At 37.1% G+C, this 18,493-nt stretch overlaps 1 protein-coding gene across 1 annotated transcript in view; it reads right to left on the bottom strand.

Moving 5' to 3' along the window:
- CALCR (calcitonin receptor) overlaps positions 1-18,493 on the bottom strand; it is a 55,146-nt gene that overhangs the window by 30,581 nt on the left and 6,072 nt on the right. The window contains exons 3-5 of the mRNA XM_034642535.1: positions 16,646-16,758; positions 13,645-13,736; positions 5,998-6,124 (exon numbers count right to left, since the gene is read on the bottom strand). Coding sequence (XP_034498426.1) covers positions 5,998-6,124; positions 13,645-13,736; positions 16,646-16,758 — 332 coding nt within the window. The remainder of the gene's footprint in view (positions 1-5,997; positions 6,125-13,644; positions 13,737-16,645; positions 16,759-18,493) is intronic.

Below are 18,493 nucleotides of genomic sequence, written 5' to 3' on the forward strand. Positions count from 1 at the left end.
AGCAATAAATTCTTCAAATCCATATGGGAAAGTGGTCAGTTATAAACAACAAATTTTAAAAGAAATAAGGAAATCTTCCATACTTTTCTGCACCACATGATCTTGGTTAAAATACCATTTATTGGGGCGCCTGGGTGGCACAGCGGTTAAGCGTCTGCCTTTGGCTCAGGGTGTGATCCTGGCGTTATGGGATCGAGCCCCACATCAGGCTCCTCTGCTATGAGCCTGCTTCTTCCTCTCCCACTCCCCCTGCTTGTGTTCCCTCTCTCGCTGGCTGTCTCTATCTCTGTCAAATAAATAAATAAAATCTTAAAAAAAAAATAAAATAAAATACCATTTATTGGTTTTGATGTATAAGTAAAGTGAAATGGCATAAAAGATCGGAGTAGGATATTTCCTTACCATCATTCTCTCTGCATTGTCCCTCAAATCCATCATACTTTTTCATTCCAATTTCTTCCATAGGCTACTAAAGTGGATAATTCCAGTCTATTTTTACCTGCACTGATCTCTCTCATCTCAAAAACTCTGCTGTCCCTGTCATCTCTCTCACACTGAGATGCCCTCCCTTGCACCAGCCTCCTCTGGGCTGGGTATGAGGAGTCCAGTTTCCAACCCTGGGTTTCATCTGTCTCCGGTGTCTCAGTTCTCGGCATCCATTCCAAACTGATCTTCCTGCGATAAGAATGAAGTTCTGACATAGTCTGAACAATAGTCTGGTAGCTCAACTGTCCCGAACAAATTAAAATTAGAAGAAATTCATTTTGTTTTTCCCAACTTGGGACCCATCTGACTTTACTTATATAAGAGGCTATAGAAAATGTGACTGGCTTATTTTGGCTTTTGAAGTGCAAAGGGCCCAGGTTCCCGGTAAAAACTAATTTCCCTGTATTGTCCCTTTTAGACCCAAAGAAAAGGTACAGAGAGACATTTCTTTCTAGAAAATGACAAATATGCTGCCAGCTTCCTTTAGATGCAGTAAGAACAATGCTTTTAATTCTGCCTCCTGACTCTCTACATGAAGATTATCAAATAAGCAGATAGAACAAGAAAATGAAATTTTAGATATTATGGAAATGAAATGCTCAAATGACACAAATGACAATGGGTAATTTTCACATCACTCAATAAACTGAGGCTCTGTTCAGCCCTTATCTATGCCATGAGTTATTCTGAGTTTAACTTTTTAAAAAAGAATGTCAAGGAATGAAATTCTCACCCTTGGTTTTACAGGAGAGAATCTGCCTAACTAAAAAACTTCCAAGGGAAGAAACTAGCTACTTTGATGGGAAAGGGACCACAAACCCATGGGGATTCCCTACTGAGGAGTGAGAACATTGCTTCTTCTGCCCCCAGCAAAATCAACTCTTATAGAAGTAGTGCAACAGCACTGGGGATGATGCAGCCTCCTTTTCAAGAAATAACTTTCTTTTTAATATATTCCCTTGGGCACTGGGAGGGAAAATCTTTCTGCCTCTTAACTGCTGATTCAGTGACCTGAGAATTGGGTCAAAATGAAAAAATAATCCACAACTCTGCCTTTAGTTTGCATAAGAGAAAAAGTGTCTTTAAAAATTATATATTCTGTTCTTTTAAAGGAGACACATACCTGAATCATAGATAAATGGAATGCTGATAAGTATGCTTTAAGTTATGGCTGCAGTTATATATATATATTTGATATATATATTTGATATATATATTTGATATATATATATATATATATATTTGTTAGTTGTAACTGCAATTGGTACTTGTAATTGACAATGTCCAATAACTTCCCCTTTTCAAAAATTTCTTGTGGGTTTTTTTTTTTTTTTTGGTCTTTCCTTGGACTTTTCTTTATTAACTCCACTCTTCTTGGCTATGGATAAACCTTAATCTAAGTTTTCTGGAATGTCACTTTTTCAAGAAAAATGCAATATTTCAAATAATTCATTTAAAGTAAATTTTAAATATATAATTTTGCATGTGACTTAGTAATATATTGATGACCTGATTCTCAGTGTTGAGATGTTATTTTGTCTGTCTCTTTAGAGGTGGAGAACTTAACTCTTAGAAAAGATGGGGCTTTCCTACTTAAACTTTTCCTAGTTCTTGCTTATCCCCTATACATTTAGATATATTATTACAACAGGGAAAATTTCTCCTTTCTTGATGCCTGAATTTATAGTTTCAATTGCAGTTCACTTTCAGAGTCTTCTGGATGGGAAGCGATACTTAATAAATAAATTGGGCTTCTATGAACCCATTTATGACAGAATATGTATTTTCAAGGTGAGCTACAACACAGATTTCAAGATCTGTGTCTCTCGTGGAAATAAGCAGTTTCAGGGATGAAGAACATATAAGACACGTCTACTCGAGGATTCTTACTTGCCCTTTCTTGAACTGACTTAGTTTGCTTAGAGAGAGCAGCTCTGTGTGTTGGCATACGGAGAGTTAGAAAGGAGATTTAGCAGTATCTCACTGGAAGACAATGACTGTCGCAAACAGAAAACGTACTAAACACAAATGACCTAGTTTTGGGGGGCCAAGTGCATTATGCTTTACGATTTACAAATATGAAATAATTTTTGTCATTGTAGCCATTTCTTTTTAGCCAACACTATTTATATGTATTTGGTAAAGGGTGCAGATTTCCAAATTTTGTCTTATGGAATAAAAAGACTTCTGGAAATGTGAAAGAGGGCACAGGGTGTTCACACATTATGACCGTTCCCTTTTTCCCACTGCCAGTGGCTTATTATTGGTGGCTTTTTCTCATTTTGTCTGCCCTCAGAGGAGATGAGGCTTCTCTTTCAGGAACACAGTCTTTTTGCTCCTTTGTTTTCCGTTAAAAAAAAAAAAACCCAAAACTTAAAACACTTGGAAATAGGTAAACAAAGGGCTGAATCCCCCATGTATGGTTGAGAGACATAGGAAACCCTGTGTGCATGAGGTGTGGTCTATTTCTAGGGATAGTGAAGGGAATGTCATAAATAGCTATGTTCCCCAAATTCTATGAATTCAGTTCAGCTTAAAGACTAAAATTTGAGTTTGGGGCACTCAATAAACACTTGATTGATTGGATTAAAGTCTACCTTTCAAGATTTTACTATTTTTCCCTAGGAAGTTTGTTCTCGCATAGCTAAAAGTAATAAGTCTGTTAGGTTAACAATGTATTGATTGGCAGAACCAGGTGCTAGTCATGCCAAAAAGATAAGCTTCTTTCCTGTTTTTCAAACTTAGGTCATTTTGAGAGTGCCTAATGTGTGCGACAGAGCCACCCTCACTCTTCCATGAGAAAGCTTCCTGTTAATATCTCTGGCTCCTCTATGCTCACACTTACATTCTCCCAGGAGATCAGCAGCACGGTGGTTGAACTGGGTCCCTGGACATCTGCTTACAGGCTTTATTATACGTTTCCAGGCAATAGAGAAGCTGCAAGGCGGAGCCAGGTGGACCTGGTGATGGCTAAGAGGCAGTCTGTGCATGGTGACTGGCAAAGTATACAGGCACGTCTGCCCCTAAAGTATCTATGAAAGTGAAAACACCCCGTGATGATAACTCATGAGACTGTTAAGAGCAATGAGTAGACTAATAGATGAGTTAGGGAAGCCAAGTGCAGAGACCTAGGGCGTTAGTTGCAGGGCAAGAGTTAGCAGCAACCCTGTGAGCAATCACTTGCAATATTGAGCCCTTGGGAATTTTTAAAAGCTTTATGCTTCTTTTGGGACTCCAGGACAAGCTCTTGGAAGTAAGCAGGGCAGTTTTTATTTTTCTCGTTGATGGATAAGGTTAAATGGCTTCTGTAATTGAACAGCGAATTCAGAAAAATCCTGAATTTAGACTATTTAGGGAAGACCATACTAAACTAGTATGGTCTTACCCAATGGATAAGAGGCCCCCTTCACCCTACAAGCCTCTAGAGAGTGGGCTGGTGGAATGACATGTGGGTATGGGAGAGAGCCTACTCAAGAATTTACAGTACTTCACTATGTGGCTGAACACCGCATTGATTCTTTAATGACTAAAGTGCCATTTCCTGGCCTCCTCCACATAGATAGAAACTTTTTCAGGATTTCCACACTTAATGGGGTATGGGAAACCTAAAATTTGAGTCTTTTCTGCTGAGAAATGCTTAGTTAATTGCTTCTACATCTTAGTAGGAGTCAGCTTCCCTAATTAAACATAGTGTATGCATCCAACTATGGACAATTACCACTTTGGAATGGCTCAGCCCCTTTCTTTCTTTCTTTCTTTCTTTCTTTCTTTCTTTCTTTCTTTTTTACTTTTTTAAAAATTTAAATTCAATTAATTAACACATAATGTATTACTGGTTCAGAGGTGCAGGTCAGTGATTCATCAGTCTTATATAATACCCTGTGCCCATCACATCACGTGCCCTCCTTAATGTCCATCACCCAGTTACCCCATCCCCTCATCTCTCTCCCCTCCAGCAACCCTCAGTTTGTTTCCTATGATTTCTTATGGTTTGTCTCCCTCTCTGATTTCATCTTGTCTTATTTTTTCCTCTCTTCCTCTATGATCCTCTGTTTTGTTTCTTAAATTCCACATATGAGTGAGATCATATAATTGTCTCTCTCTGATTGACTTATTTTGCTTAGCATAATACCCTCTATTCCAGCCACGTCGTCACAAATGGCAAGATTTCTTTTCTTTTTTTTTTTTTTTATGATTGAGCCCTTTTCTTTAAGAACACATCTTCCTAAGGAAATAAATCAAGAGCACCATGTGGTATATAGGAGACAGGATGGGCTTCTGAGTGAGACATGTCTTGGTTTGAATCCCATCTCTAAATTACCACAGTAGAGAGGACCTGTCCCTTTATTGAGCCTTGGTTTACTCAGTTAATAATGGGAATAATATCCATCCTTTGCTAGGGTCGTGGGAAGACTAGATGAAATGAAATGATTTTTATTAAAATCAGCTGACATTAAAAAAGAAAACTCATCAAGATAAACCCGTTGGATCACATTCTGCAGGTAAGATAAGACTGTCTCAGATAACAGACACCATGGTTTTAAAAGATGGACCATAGTATCTTTCTGGATATATCCACGCTGCAAAAATGATTAACACTGTGGATTCCTTAGAAGCCAAGTTGAGCTGCTTTCCCATGCCATGCCACCGCCACGCAGGATGCACGCTCTGGGCAGATTTCACGCATTTTTGTCTTTGGGTTGGCAGAGCTGTCAAATGCCAGTTTTGAAAGATGAGGCTATCTACAGATGCTTGCATAACACAGTTAAGCAGAGAAACAAGAATGAAAATATCCCTTGGTCATTCATTGTGTGCTAGATTGCTTCTGTTTGTGCTTTAAAATGCACTCTCCATCCTGCTCCCACTGCCCTGGGCCCAGAGAAACCCATCTGTACATCTCCATCAGGGCTTCCTTGCCCTCAGTTTATGGCTGAGCTCAGTCAATGGGGATCATCAGCAGAGACTGGGAAAGGAGAGTGAGCGAGCTCGGGGTATTTAGACCTTTTTCAAGTCATGCAGACAAAAACATGACAGTGTTTATATGGCTTACCACAGTAAATGCATAGCTACTTACAGCTCAGTTGACTGGCACAAGCCCAGCCCTGTGTCAGGAAGCGAAGAGGATTCCTATATAGGCTTACCTGTAACCCATTAGTGACACATTGAGGCATTGTCTTAGTATACCTGATATTGCCTATGTTTACAATATGTGCTCAGTAAACTTCCCATGGATGTGAGTACATTTTTGATCAATAGTAAAAGTCATGATTTGTTATATAATTCTTATTTGGTTATGACTGAATTATTCCCAGCCCTTTACTACTGCACATAGCAATTACTTACGATCACTATACAGAAATGATACACCATGCTTTATGCAAAACTCAACTGTAAAAGTAAATATGATCACACATATAAACAGCTGTTTGAGTCAGACAATAGCACCATGGTCACTATTTATAGGTACTATGTCCTTAAGAATAAATCACAAGCAAATCATGCAATGCTTACCGGATCCCTTCTCACGAGCTCTCCATTGGGTACGACTTCAACCAGGTGGATGATGATAATCATAGAATTCAGGATGTAAGTCAGAAACATGTTCTTGTGCAGAGTCACCCTTTGGCAGCCAAGGCTCCTGGAAGAAAAAGTAACCGAAAGCATTAATCAGGGCCACAGTGTTGAAGTACCTGGAAAAAAAAATGTTGGTAATATTTGTAATATTTCCTTTAGCAATAGATGAGAGACCTATAAGAAATAAGTGAAGCCAGTCCCATCTTTAAGACTCATTACCGCTTTTCTGGCTGATTTTTAAAAACAGTTTTCCCGTCACGGTGGCTCATAGTTTTCAGTCCTCAGGGTGACTTCATACAGTAACTGAAAAAGTGAGGGATAAAATCACTTTCAATTATAACAAATGTCATGAAATTAATTAAGAGAAGGACTCTTACAAGAGCAACCCTGGGAATTAGGGTCTGGAGTGTGCTTCAGATGAAAAGTCGAATATTCATTGATGTAACCAGGCAGAAATCGAGTGGCAGATGGGATAACAGAGCATGAAGTCGGAACCAAGGCTGCCCTTGATAAAGTACTGAATTCGTGTCCTTGACCCATCCCAGACCTTATTAAGACTCTGTCATTCTTCTCTTTTGCCATTTCTTCTATCATCTTCTTATTTCTCATATTCCAACTAGAATCAACTCTGTGGTTCTCCCTTTCCGCATCCTCCTGATGGTGGAGCTCAGACACAGTCGGAGAATTCTAAATAGGCTCAAATTTGATCTCGTTAGGAGGCACATTGTGGTTTGCATCTGATGAAACCCATCCAAGCGTTGCCGCTTGTTGGCATAGCCATTTCCTACCTTTTGGACACTAAACAATTTGTTGGATTTTTTATTCCTTTCTCCCCCACTTCATAAGCTTGTACATATGTATTTGTGTGAATAAGCACATACATAAACATTAGTTTGAATATCCTATTTCACTTTTTGATGCAAATGGAGAGAGCCCTGCAGGATGGTTATAACAAAATTGGAATGATTATCCTTGATGAACAAAAATCTTGCATTTACCATAATTGATCCAGTCAAAAATGTTCAGCATAATGTGAAAATCTGAAACATTCAGTTAATGATGCCAATGATTAATCACAGTAACTATTCCTTAAAAATCTTCATGGAATAAAGTTAGGATTCCAGGAATTTTGAAAAGGGAATTCTGGGGAAAGATGAAATAGGAGAATGGTCTGGGTGTATTTACAATGCTTTCCTAAATTTCATATCAAAAGAAAATGCAATTACCTGTAGTAAAAAGTAGATTTAAGTCATGAGGGCACCTGTTAGAGCATATTTTGATTATTGTAGCTATGTCTTTCAACTCTCAGGAAACATAACCATTAGTAAATAGTCAATACCGAATATTTTAAAATTTGCAACTTGAGCAGGGATGGAATGCAGAACTTTATATCCAGGAAGGTTTAGAGAAGAACTTACACACACACACACACACACACACACACATCCATGTACTACTTTATTTGGCAGCAGAAAGCTCTGTTAAATAAACCAAACCTAATTGGTTTTATAATAGTACTATAAAAGTAGGTTGCAAACTTAAGGCTTTAAAAAGAAAAAATTATTTATGTGAAACATCATACCCATTTATACTGCATAAACTCTTCAATACTGCAACTGCTACATTAAACCGGTGACCTGCCATTTTCCATAGAGTCATAATAGCATTTTATAACTCTTCTCACTGGGGGGCAAATATCTGTGGTCTTATTATCGGATTCAGCCTGGCTTAAACCAACAATAGTTGACATTGTTGAGTATGATGAGTATGGTTGATGAGTGGGTATGAGTATGGTATGATGAGTATGGATGAATGCATCAAACAGAGCTGCGATTCTCATGTCTGGTTTTCTTTTGACCAGGTAGAGTTCAATAATCTGCCGATGTACGACATCAGTTTAAAGAACTGGTAAATGCTCAGTCTTCTGTGTAAATCAAAAGTATACATCCTCCACTTCTAGCTTATTACTCTCTAGCCCTTTTATCCCTGCTTTATTATTTTTTGTTCTTAACACCACCTCCTGACATATCATCTGTTTATTGCCTCTTATTTTCTCTGTTTCTCTCACCAGAGTGGGGGTGCTAAAGGAATTCGTTTTGTCCACCTAGAAGAGTGTCTGACACCTTGCAGAGTTTGATACTCGTGTTTTTAAATTAAAAAACCTTTACATAAGAGCAGTTTACTTTTTCAAGCTGTGACCAGTAAACAGCTCTCCAGTATATCAGAGAATTACATTAAATGCTAGATTGTCTCATATCTTATACTTTGTATCATACTGAACATTTGCCAAGTTCTTGCTATAGGTAGTAACTAACTAACATTGGACATTATGCTGTTGTTCAACAGTAGTGAAAACCGATATCCAGTGCAGTATTACATACATAATGAGAAAATGACCTGGTTTAAAGCCGGATGGAAGAATATGACTAGTATAGAATATGAGTTTCTGTGTCTTGAAGTTTCAATATAATTCCTGCTTATTGAGTTTAAAAAATTTTATTACACTTACTTGATGACATTTACACTTAGCTTTTTGAAGCAAGTTAGAAGTACTTTAAGTTTATTAAAATTCGTTCAGTAATCCAACGCATATTACTGTGTACCCATTTAATAATCCAGCACACATTACCATATGTTTCAGACCTTCTGGTAGATACTATGGATATATGGGTGAACAAAACAGCTTCTGTCTACAGGGACCTTATATGCTACATAATTGTTTATTTACACTTACTAGGATAACTGTTCTGAAGGAGAGGTGTAGGGTGCTAAAGAGGTTAACTGAACTTAATATAAGTTATTAGGTGTTCAGTTATTCTCAATGCAAAAATGTCTTGTTGCTTGAATGAACAGATCTATCAGATCTGAAATGTCGTAAGCAGAAAAGAGCACAAACCTGGGGTTAGCTATACACCTCATTCCTCTTGATGAAAAGAAATAGGTATTTAGATAGACAGAACATTGCTTACTTTTGAGAACCCCAAGTCCTATAGATTCTCTAGTAGCAGGAGGATAAGACAACCTAATCTACTTCTGTCTTGGCCCAACCAAGGTGTCACTCGTATGTGAGGAAGAGATAATGATTTACTTCGGTATGAATCTCAAGATGCCATATTTTAAGGCTAAAACTAAATGTTATTTTCGTGGTTTTAGTTTACTTGGTGTAAATCTTCCACACTAAAAAATGTTTCAAGTAATTGGGACCCTCTGTATGTATGTGGGTGATCTGGGGGAGCTTGTAGTTGTAAGAGAAGGCATTTATATTTGCCTTGAGTTTTGCAGATTGCATAAACCAGTTTGATATCACAGGATAAGGAAGAGCAGTGTTCTCTTTAATAAGACTGTAATGATAGTCACATTCAAAGTAAAGAAGGAAAGAAGCAAGAAATAAAACAAGTAAAAGTTGTTTTGAGTTTACTGTGCATGCGAAAATATGCATTGGAATGACTGCTGTGATGGGTACAAGCAGTTGTAGTTTTCAGCGTTTAACTCTAAGGTTTCCTCTACCTAGCTACCGTATCTTGTTCACAGTGGACAAGGCAAGTGAGGGGAATGGAGGGAATGTGGAATGGATTGCATTAAAACTCCTAGGAAAATTCGAAACCCAGTATCTTACATAGCTTTCCTCTCCGACAAGAGACTTCATACCCTGGGATTTGGCACAAAATCTTTATCCTTAAGGAACTCCTTTTTCAATAATAATTCTCACTTCTTTTCCTATTACTACTGTTCTATGAGTGAACAGTTTTCCAAGACATGAGAGACAGTTATCTTTTGTGTCCTGTCATGTCGAGGGAGGGTAGGGAGACAGGAGGCTATCTTTGGTGCCATGGACTTAGTGGCTTTTCTGGAGCACCAGGAAGGTGACCAGAGATATATAATAGTGGCTACTATACAAGTTCAAGACAAAGTGTTATCTATCCATCCACTATGTAGATGTGACAAAGAAAAACAGTGCATACTGAGTGAGTAGAGAGGAATCAGTATTGCTTCTGAAGGTCCCTACGGAAACCCTGCTTTTGTGCTGATGTGGCCAATGTAATAATGCAATGCAATAAAAACACCCCCTGCCTTCCAACATATATCTCTATTCATTTTCAGGCAAGAGTAATTAATGTTCAAAATTTAATAATCAGTAAGGCATGAGTATCAAGCAGTCAAAATGGGTGTTAATGAATGTTTGACTGTGGTGTTTTCTTGAGAGAAAACAGTGAGATGTTTTAGTAGTTTAGGATGATTCCACAGAAATGTCAATTGATAAATCCTAAGTGGAACTGATGTGATAAGTGAATTTTATTGCAAACTTGCTTAAAATGGTCAGGGAACAAACACAAATAAATGGCCACTTATGTGACTTTCTCAAGACAGTCTTCCCTAAGGGTATCTTCATCTTAACTCTCTTGTTGACATTTACTATTGGCATATAGTAGTGAGGAGTCTTGCTGAATAAATTTGATGTTTCTATTTAATCCCTCTCTGTATTGTTGCTCCTAACTATTTTTCCTGTGAAGAAAATGAGTGTCTATATGAGTAATTTCCCAGATTTTTAGCAGCAGAGTATTGGCAGTTCCAAGGCCTCCTGTATATTTAGTAACTTTAAATTCCTCTGGAGGCTTTCTTAGCCTGCTGGTTTGAGGGGGACACCTGCAGGGTTATTCCTTTTTATAGACCCTATAAGGCACATTTTATGTGTTGAGAGTAAGATTTCAATGGGATGATTATGAATGGGGCATTAGGTCTCAAAAGTGGAGCTGGGTGTAACTTCTCATTTTGGTTTCATGAAAGTTTTATGAAATTGATTAGATTTTGCAAAATAACTCAAGCCTGGGAATGTAGAATTAAGCAAGGGAGTGATGATTGTATTTTTGCTCAGGTTTCACACAGATGATGCCATTTAAGTGCATAAATCATAAAAGCTTCCATTGTAATATGCAGTAAAGACCTTAAGGGTGATGTTGAGCGTTTGAAAACAATTCTGGGAAAATGTTGCTAATTAAAAGATAAAATCCAGTGATAGATCAGAATTACCTTTTATTTTTCGCTTTTAATATTTATGAAATGCAAATGTACAGGAAAAAAATCTGAAGATTCAGAAACATACTTTAATTTTTTTTCATACTTTAATTTGAAGAAAACGGATGCCCTGGATATTTTTTTTTTTTAAGATTTTATTTATTTGACAGAGATAGAGACAACCAGTGAGAGAGGGAACACAAGCAGGGGGAGTGGGAGAGGAAGAAGCAGGCTCATAGTGGAGGAGCCTGATGTGGGGCTCGATCCCATAACGCCGGGATCACGCCCTGAGCTGAAGGCAGACGCCTAACCGCTGTGCCACCCAGGCCCCCTGCCCTGGATATTTTTAGTTTGGGCAGGTTTAAGATAAAATTAAGAACAAGTATAACACTCAGATGTGACTGCTTTTAAATCTGAATATTTGATATCTCAGCATGTGTGTTTTTCATATCCTATCTGTCTCTGGTTGTGTGCACTCTGCAGAAAGAGCTATTGCAGTCTCTGTCTTCCCGTTACCATATTCAGATTATAGATCAATATGACTTGATTTTCCTCCTAAGAGTTAAGTTGCTGTTTGGTAGGCCTTTGGAAATGAGAGACAGTAGGACAAAATTAGGTGCTGCCCCCAAATTCTCTCAAGGGTTCAACCAGATTAATTTTGTTCTGGGTCTAACTGGAGTTGAGAAATATTTTACTTTACTTATGTGCTGCACTTTTAAACACACATCTTCAGTGGCTTTAATACAGAAATGAGTGTTGAAGGAATATTCTTATTTTCTTTGCTGATTTGGCTCTCACATCTCATCACTTATTTAAGTGGCTGCAGAAATAAAGAACGAAGAAATGTCCTGTCGACATTTTTTTATCTTTAAACTCGTGAATACGTTTATTAGTTGCACCATTACAAATTTGGGGGTTGTTTGTTTCCATTTTTTTCCTTTCAATTTTTTTTATGGTTATATTAAAAATTTTAAAGGTTAGACTCTTCGTGACAGACTTTTTAATCAAAGTTGTATGGGAGCCATGATGATGTATTTATTCACCGTGGTCAAGTGCAGTTGAAAAATGAACAGAAATTCCAAGATTAATCATGCTATGTGTTTACTCCCCCATATTCTGATCATTCTAATTGAAAATACTCTTGTATTCTAATTCTAGTAATTAATCCCTTATGTCTCGTTGCTTTGTTTATATCTTTCTCTAGTTAAACCATATATGGAAGGAGCTTATTCTCTGTTTATTTAAATTATTATTTATTTATTTACTATTATCTAATTATTATTATTTGGTTAACAAAAAATTGCTATTCAGTTACATCGCTTGGTCAGAGTAAGAATCTTGACTATGTAAGATATAGACCTACTGTGATAATGGTATAAGATGAAGACAAAGATTAAAAAGGATCAAGGGGAAAATAAATAATAGTAGTTGTGTTCAAGGTGTGCTTACAGGTGATTCTCCCCTTGGCTTAATTTTTAGTAGTATCATGATAATGTTTTAACAAAAATCAAATTAAGATTCTGTTATACTATGTATGAATCACTGTATATTTACATGATCATATCTTTGAAGTGTGGAGGATTATTTGTAGTCTAAGCCTATGAAGGAGCTTTTCTTGACCATTTGTATAATACCACAACTAAAGAATACATTAGTTGAAGGAGACAGCCCACTAGTACAGAAATTAGTCAGAATTCTCAGGAAAGGGTAATGTAGTGCCTCCTGCCTTTGATTTAAAGAAATCACACTAAATTTAGGACATTTCCAGGACTGAATTTAACATACATTACTGTCTCACATGCATGATGAAGTCATTCCTGAAAAAACAGATTCAATGTTTCAAATTCTCCATTATTACAAAATCAACATTTATTTCAACTTAATCATTTTGCTGTAGATAATGTAATCAAGTGCATAGACATGGCCTCGGAATAGAAACCTCATTGGGATTTTACTCCTCAGAGTGTTAGAAGGTAACTGTGGTTGACAATGCTCCGTTTGCAAGGGCAAAACACTGACACTTAACTCTTCTTCCAGAGATTCTCCTTGGTCCCAGCTGAGTGAGTCGGGACCAGAAGGGAGCCTAACCTTCCTTCTATGGCCAAACACTATTCTGGGCTCACTAGCCATGCTTCTCTTCTGGCCAAATCCACCTGTGGTAAGCTCATAATTCGGCAAGGTGCATTTGAGCTTCTGGCCATGGCCTCCATATTTTAGGATGAGGGTGAAAGAAGGAAGAGGAGCCTCTCCTCAGTACTTCCTGCAACCTTAGCCATGGTAAGTGGAGCTTTTCACATGTTAACACAGTGTACCTATGGGCTCACAGGAATGTTTCATTTTGGGAAGGAGCCATATTGCCTTTGAAAATTATATGAATCCATCTTATTTGCCTCAGAGATAGGGTTAAAAAGCATGTTTTAATTAATTTCATTTTCCTTGCTACTTCATGACTCCCAGTGTTGCATTTATCTTGTGGTTTGCAGACCACCCTTCCCCGAACTCTTGCAGTTTACCATTTATTTCAGTACCTTGAAGAAGAAAATAAAAAGCAGATGCTATGAGGGTACTTACTTGAAAAACACGAAAATCCCCAGCGAAATCACCAAGGTGAAAATTGACAAAGAATGGCCCACAATAGCCAAGTAGTACAGGACGTATGCATTCTGGAACAACAACAACAACAAGAACAACAACAACAACAGAACAGTTATAAAAATAAACAGGCAAATAAATGATAATAGAGGAGGGAAATAGTTTCTGTTTTTAATATCAGTGTATATCAACAACTGTTCTCGTCCTTTAAAAAATCTACTAAAATTACAACAAATGTTTCAGAGAATTAGATTATATTGAATCATAATATTTGGGGTTAACAGGTTAAATATTATAAGATTATCAGTTATACTAGAATATTCGTGATGTGGTGGGAAGAGCATAAGAATGGATTCATCAACGCTGTTCTTTACTTGGGATACTAAACATTAAGTCTTTGTGTGACTCTCATAAATCAGTCACTTCACCCCTCTGGATCTCAGTAGTCCTCATCTCTAAAATAATTTGGTCAAAACTAAATGATTTTTAAAACAATATATGCCGCTTATAAGAAACATCATTAACTACTGGGATACAGAAATACTGAACATAAAAGGACGGGAAAAGATGATCTATGTAAACACTAACCACAAGAAAATTGGTGTTATAGAGTTCCAGATGTTAAGTCAGGAAGACGGAACATTTTTTCATTTCTATTCACCTAATAATATAAACTCAAATCACATAAAGCATAAAGCAAAAAGTGACACCGCTTAGTAATCAGTAGAACATATGATACAAATGCAAGACAGGTCAGAATAAGTTGGATCATTTCTATGCAGTTTTTTAATTCCTGGGAGAAATGTGGCATTTATGTACAAATCATTACGCTTCAACACTTGATTCTTGTCAATTTCCTTGTAAAGAGCCTGATATGGAAGCACTGATTCTGCTAAACGGCTCTCGAAGCACGCAGAGTCTTTTGTTCGGTGATGTGCATTAATGCTGGACAGAAACAAATACTGCCTTTCTAGGCGTTAGAATTTCAAAATGAACTAATCAAGTTCTCCTGAATTGTGGCTGTTGGCACCACCGGATGGGGCATCTACATATTATTTGCACTTTCACTGATAACTACTCTCCTAACAGCAACCCTTTTATCCTTACAGAAATGATGACAACATTGGAATAGCTGGTTTATAGCTAGAGCTGATAAAGACTTCAAAATAGCTTATACTCCCTTCCTTAGAAAGTATTTAGGAATCTTTGCAAGAAAACAAATACTCACCTCCTGTCTTTTCTCCCACCAATTCCTTTTCTGGCTATTTTCTAACTTCACCACTAGACAAAACCAGGAGTGGTACTTTCTAAGAGTTTTCCTTTTAAATAGTTCACCATATAGAATCCCCTTGCCATTTAAAATACTGTTTTTAATTTGGATATATAGCCATGCCCCTAACCTCTGTCGCTACTTTATTTTTATCTCTGTATATTTTATTTCTAAGAAAACTTTATATAACCTAATTCATTTTCTTTCAGTTGCCTCCAGAATACTTTAAAAAATATTTATTCTTCTGAAATAAAGTTGTCTAAATGTGTAAGATTAAACCAACAGCTCATAATTTAGTTGTCATTCTTGGTGTCGTTCTTAAGACTGAGAAGTGCTTCTTCTTCTTTTCTTTTTTTAATGAATTCTAAGTTGGTTTCTTCAAAAAAATTTTTTTTGCCTGTATCTGGCTAGAAGATTTCTGCAACAAATTTTAATCATTATGTTAGGTGCTTGGAGGGGAACGTTTACTCTTAAAATACTTTATTTCTATCTCAGACATGGCCAGAGAGAGAGGTCAAATATGGCAGCCTAAGAATTATTTATTTGGATTTGCACTCTTTGTAACAATTCATTTAACAGGTTTACAGTTTTTTTCTGTAAAATCATAATCAGCACTGATTCAGGAATTCCTTACTTGGTGACATGTAATTTCAATCAGATCTTATTAAGTAAATAGCTCTCCATTAGGATGTTGACATGCATCTGATTCTCAGGGGGTGACTAAGTAATTTGTGAAGAGGTAACGGGCTTTAGTGCCCCCAGCCTATGCCTGTGACAAGATATTCCTCTGGTCTTTAGTCAACTGGTCTCTAAGCTACCTATTCATCTTGTTTGCTTTTTGTTCTTCCTTGTTTTGTTTTAAATAAAAGGAAAATTTTCTATACTCCTAAATCTGCTCTATAGCATACAGAAGCACTGATGTGCTTTCAGCTTCCAACTTAGTAATTACTTAGCACACAAGCCTGTCTTTGAAGGAAACAATAGGCTTCCCTTGTAGCACCAGGGCTGCTCAGGGATAGCCTGTGTGGTTTAATACTGATCGACTGTTTCTCCCAGCAACATGGGGAGAGGAGGCTGACTGTGGGCTTAGTGATTTTTTTTTTTTCAGATTTCTCATGCATTTGGAGAGTAGGTGTCTGGCTTAAATGTTTCTAAGCAGAAATGATATGAATATTTAATAGGCGGTAAGACACAAATACTAACAAATCGGAACAGACTAAACTGCCACACCTGTATCAACACGTAGATGAGAAGCCTCATTCTAAGGGTTCCTTCAAGGCCTGATAGTAAAACTATAATGGGTGTCTTGGGGCGGGGAATGGGGGGCAACTGTCACTTTGTGACTTGGGGAAAAAAATCTGCAATTTTGGAACTCTTCCAGTAGAAGAGAGATCTTAGAGCGTCCCTGGAAATGCTGCCTAAGATCTGGCATCATGGGGAATCCCATCATCTCTTCCATGGACACTATTTCCCTCGTTATAAATGGCCTGATTCTCATGGAACTCTTGACACTAAGTGCCAACCAGAAAGTAAAATGTCATTTCCTCTAAGGCTACTTCAGAGAGTCCTTAAAACTCTCAGGCCATGATCTGATTTCCTTCTATAGAATAGGCTGGCCTCTTGTTAGCAGGTATTTTAAAGTTATGCATACATTTATAAGTGAAAATAATGGCATTCTCACCCAATAGCAAAATTTGAAATAGAACCTACCTTCAGTTTCTCAGGAGTGAAAGCATTACACATAGTATAGTTGGACCAGGTTCGATTGTTCTCAGGATGTTTATACCAATCCCCATTCTCGTCACAGTATTTTGTAACCTTTTCTGTTAATGAAACAGTTATCACATTGCCATCTCAAAATACCAAGAAGGAAAAATAAAGCTTAAAACCATTCCACAGCGTTAATCACTTTATAGAACATGAATGTGAATATAGGCCAACGGAGACTACCATGAATCATGCATTTTACAAAATGTTTTAGTACGTGTTGTCTCGTTTTATCTTCAGCAAAGCCATGTAAAGGGACGTTGCTAGCTCCACTTTACAAACAGGAAACAGAGAGTGAGAGAGGGGACAGAGTTTGAAGTCACTAGATAGTGGGTCAGCTGGGATTTAATCTCAGGTCCGTTGCACTAAGAAGTGCTAACTATACTGTACCTCGTATTTTTAAACCAACCTGACATTTCTGATTTTAGATAGGAACTATGTGAGAATGGCAAGACCATACTTTTCTTTTTTATATGCAATTTGTATTTATTAGGTTGAATGTATGAAACTGCAGGTTTTGTGGGTCAGATGGTCAAATACTGGCAATTTCATATAGTTAAGTCCACTAGAACAAAGAATTCCTAAGCTAAAGTCTGTATCTAGAAATCATTTCCATGCTTCTCAAAAAGATTTCCTTTGAATCTTTTCTGTCGGTCCCACAGAAGGTATATTAGGGATTTAGAGACTGAGCCTTTACTATTTACTTCTTGAATCAACTCTTCGGTGATAGTGAAATTTGCTGATTTGGCTGGATTGGGATATTAAAGATCTCTGCCTTGCTATGGGCCAGGTGTTGTGCTAAGCACTTTGCAGAATTGTCTTCTTCAGTGTTAATAATGACCCTTTAAGATGGGTATTGGTCTTTTCATTGTATATATAAGGGGCTGAGGCTCAGAGAAGTTAAGTGAATTCCCCTTCCACAGCTAGCAAGTAGGAAGGCCAGGGCTCAAATCCAGGTCTAGTCTAGTCTGCTTGATTCCAAAGCTATTGTGGGGCTACTAAGCTCTGTATTAAGCCTCACAGTCCAGTGGCAAAGTTACCTACACTTCATTCAGTGACCCAAAGAATAATAATTTGGTTGACTGCAAGATAGTATTCAAATTCTAATCTGATTGGCTACACAATTGGAAGAAAAAAATTATATTGAATTAAATAAAATACAAATAATGAACAAGTGAACAATAAAATGAATGCACTTGCCAAATTTAATCTGAGTTGTTCAGACTTTCTCTAGTTCTCCAAAGTACCTCTGCAATGTGTTTATGGCCTCAGAGATCATATAGTAACCCCAAATTGGTATAATATGCAAACAGATTCAACCCTCAAAATTTTTTGATTTTTTATAATTTCTTGGCAAAAACATTTTTGAAGCATTTTTCTTCATTGGAAGAGGTAAAGAGCTGTCACACCAATGGATAACCCTTTTATGTACGCCTTTTGGGTTTTTTTTTTTTTTTACCAGAGATATGGAAGCCTGAATCACATACTAATATTTGGAGGATACTGTTATTGTTTTAAAGGCTAAGAAAACAATTCATGTAAAAAAACTTGTCTGAAATATCACTGACATTAAGCAATGATGATTCTAATAGGTTGCTTGAAAACATCTTTTCCTTGAAAAACGTGTTTTTTCAGCTGCTTGAAATAATTGTTGGAGTACAGTATGGAATACATATAAACAAATCTACAATTTAAAGTTTGAATCTCGTGTTTAGTTTGGTAGTACCTGTTTCAGTCATACAATGAAAAATTCTGAATTACACTTACAAATTGCCAAAGATAAAAGAATTT

Source organism: Ailuropoda melanoleuca, chromosome 1, assembly GCF_002007445.2.
Source record: "Ailuropoda melanoleuca isolate Jingjing chromosome 1, ASM200744v2, whole genome shotgun sequence".
Taxonomy (NCBI): Eukaryota; Metazoa; Chordata; class Mammalia; order Carnivora; family Ursidae; genus Ailuropoda; species Ailuropoda melanoleuca.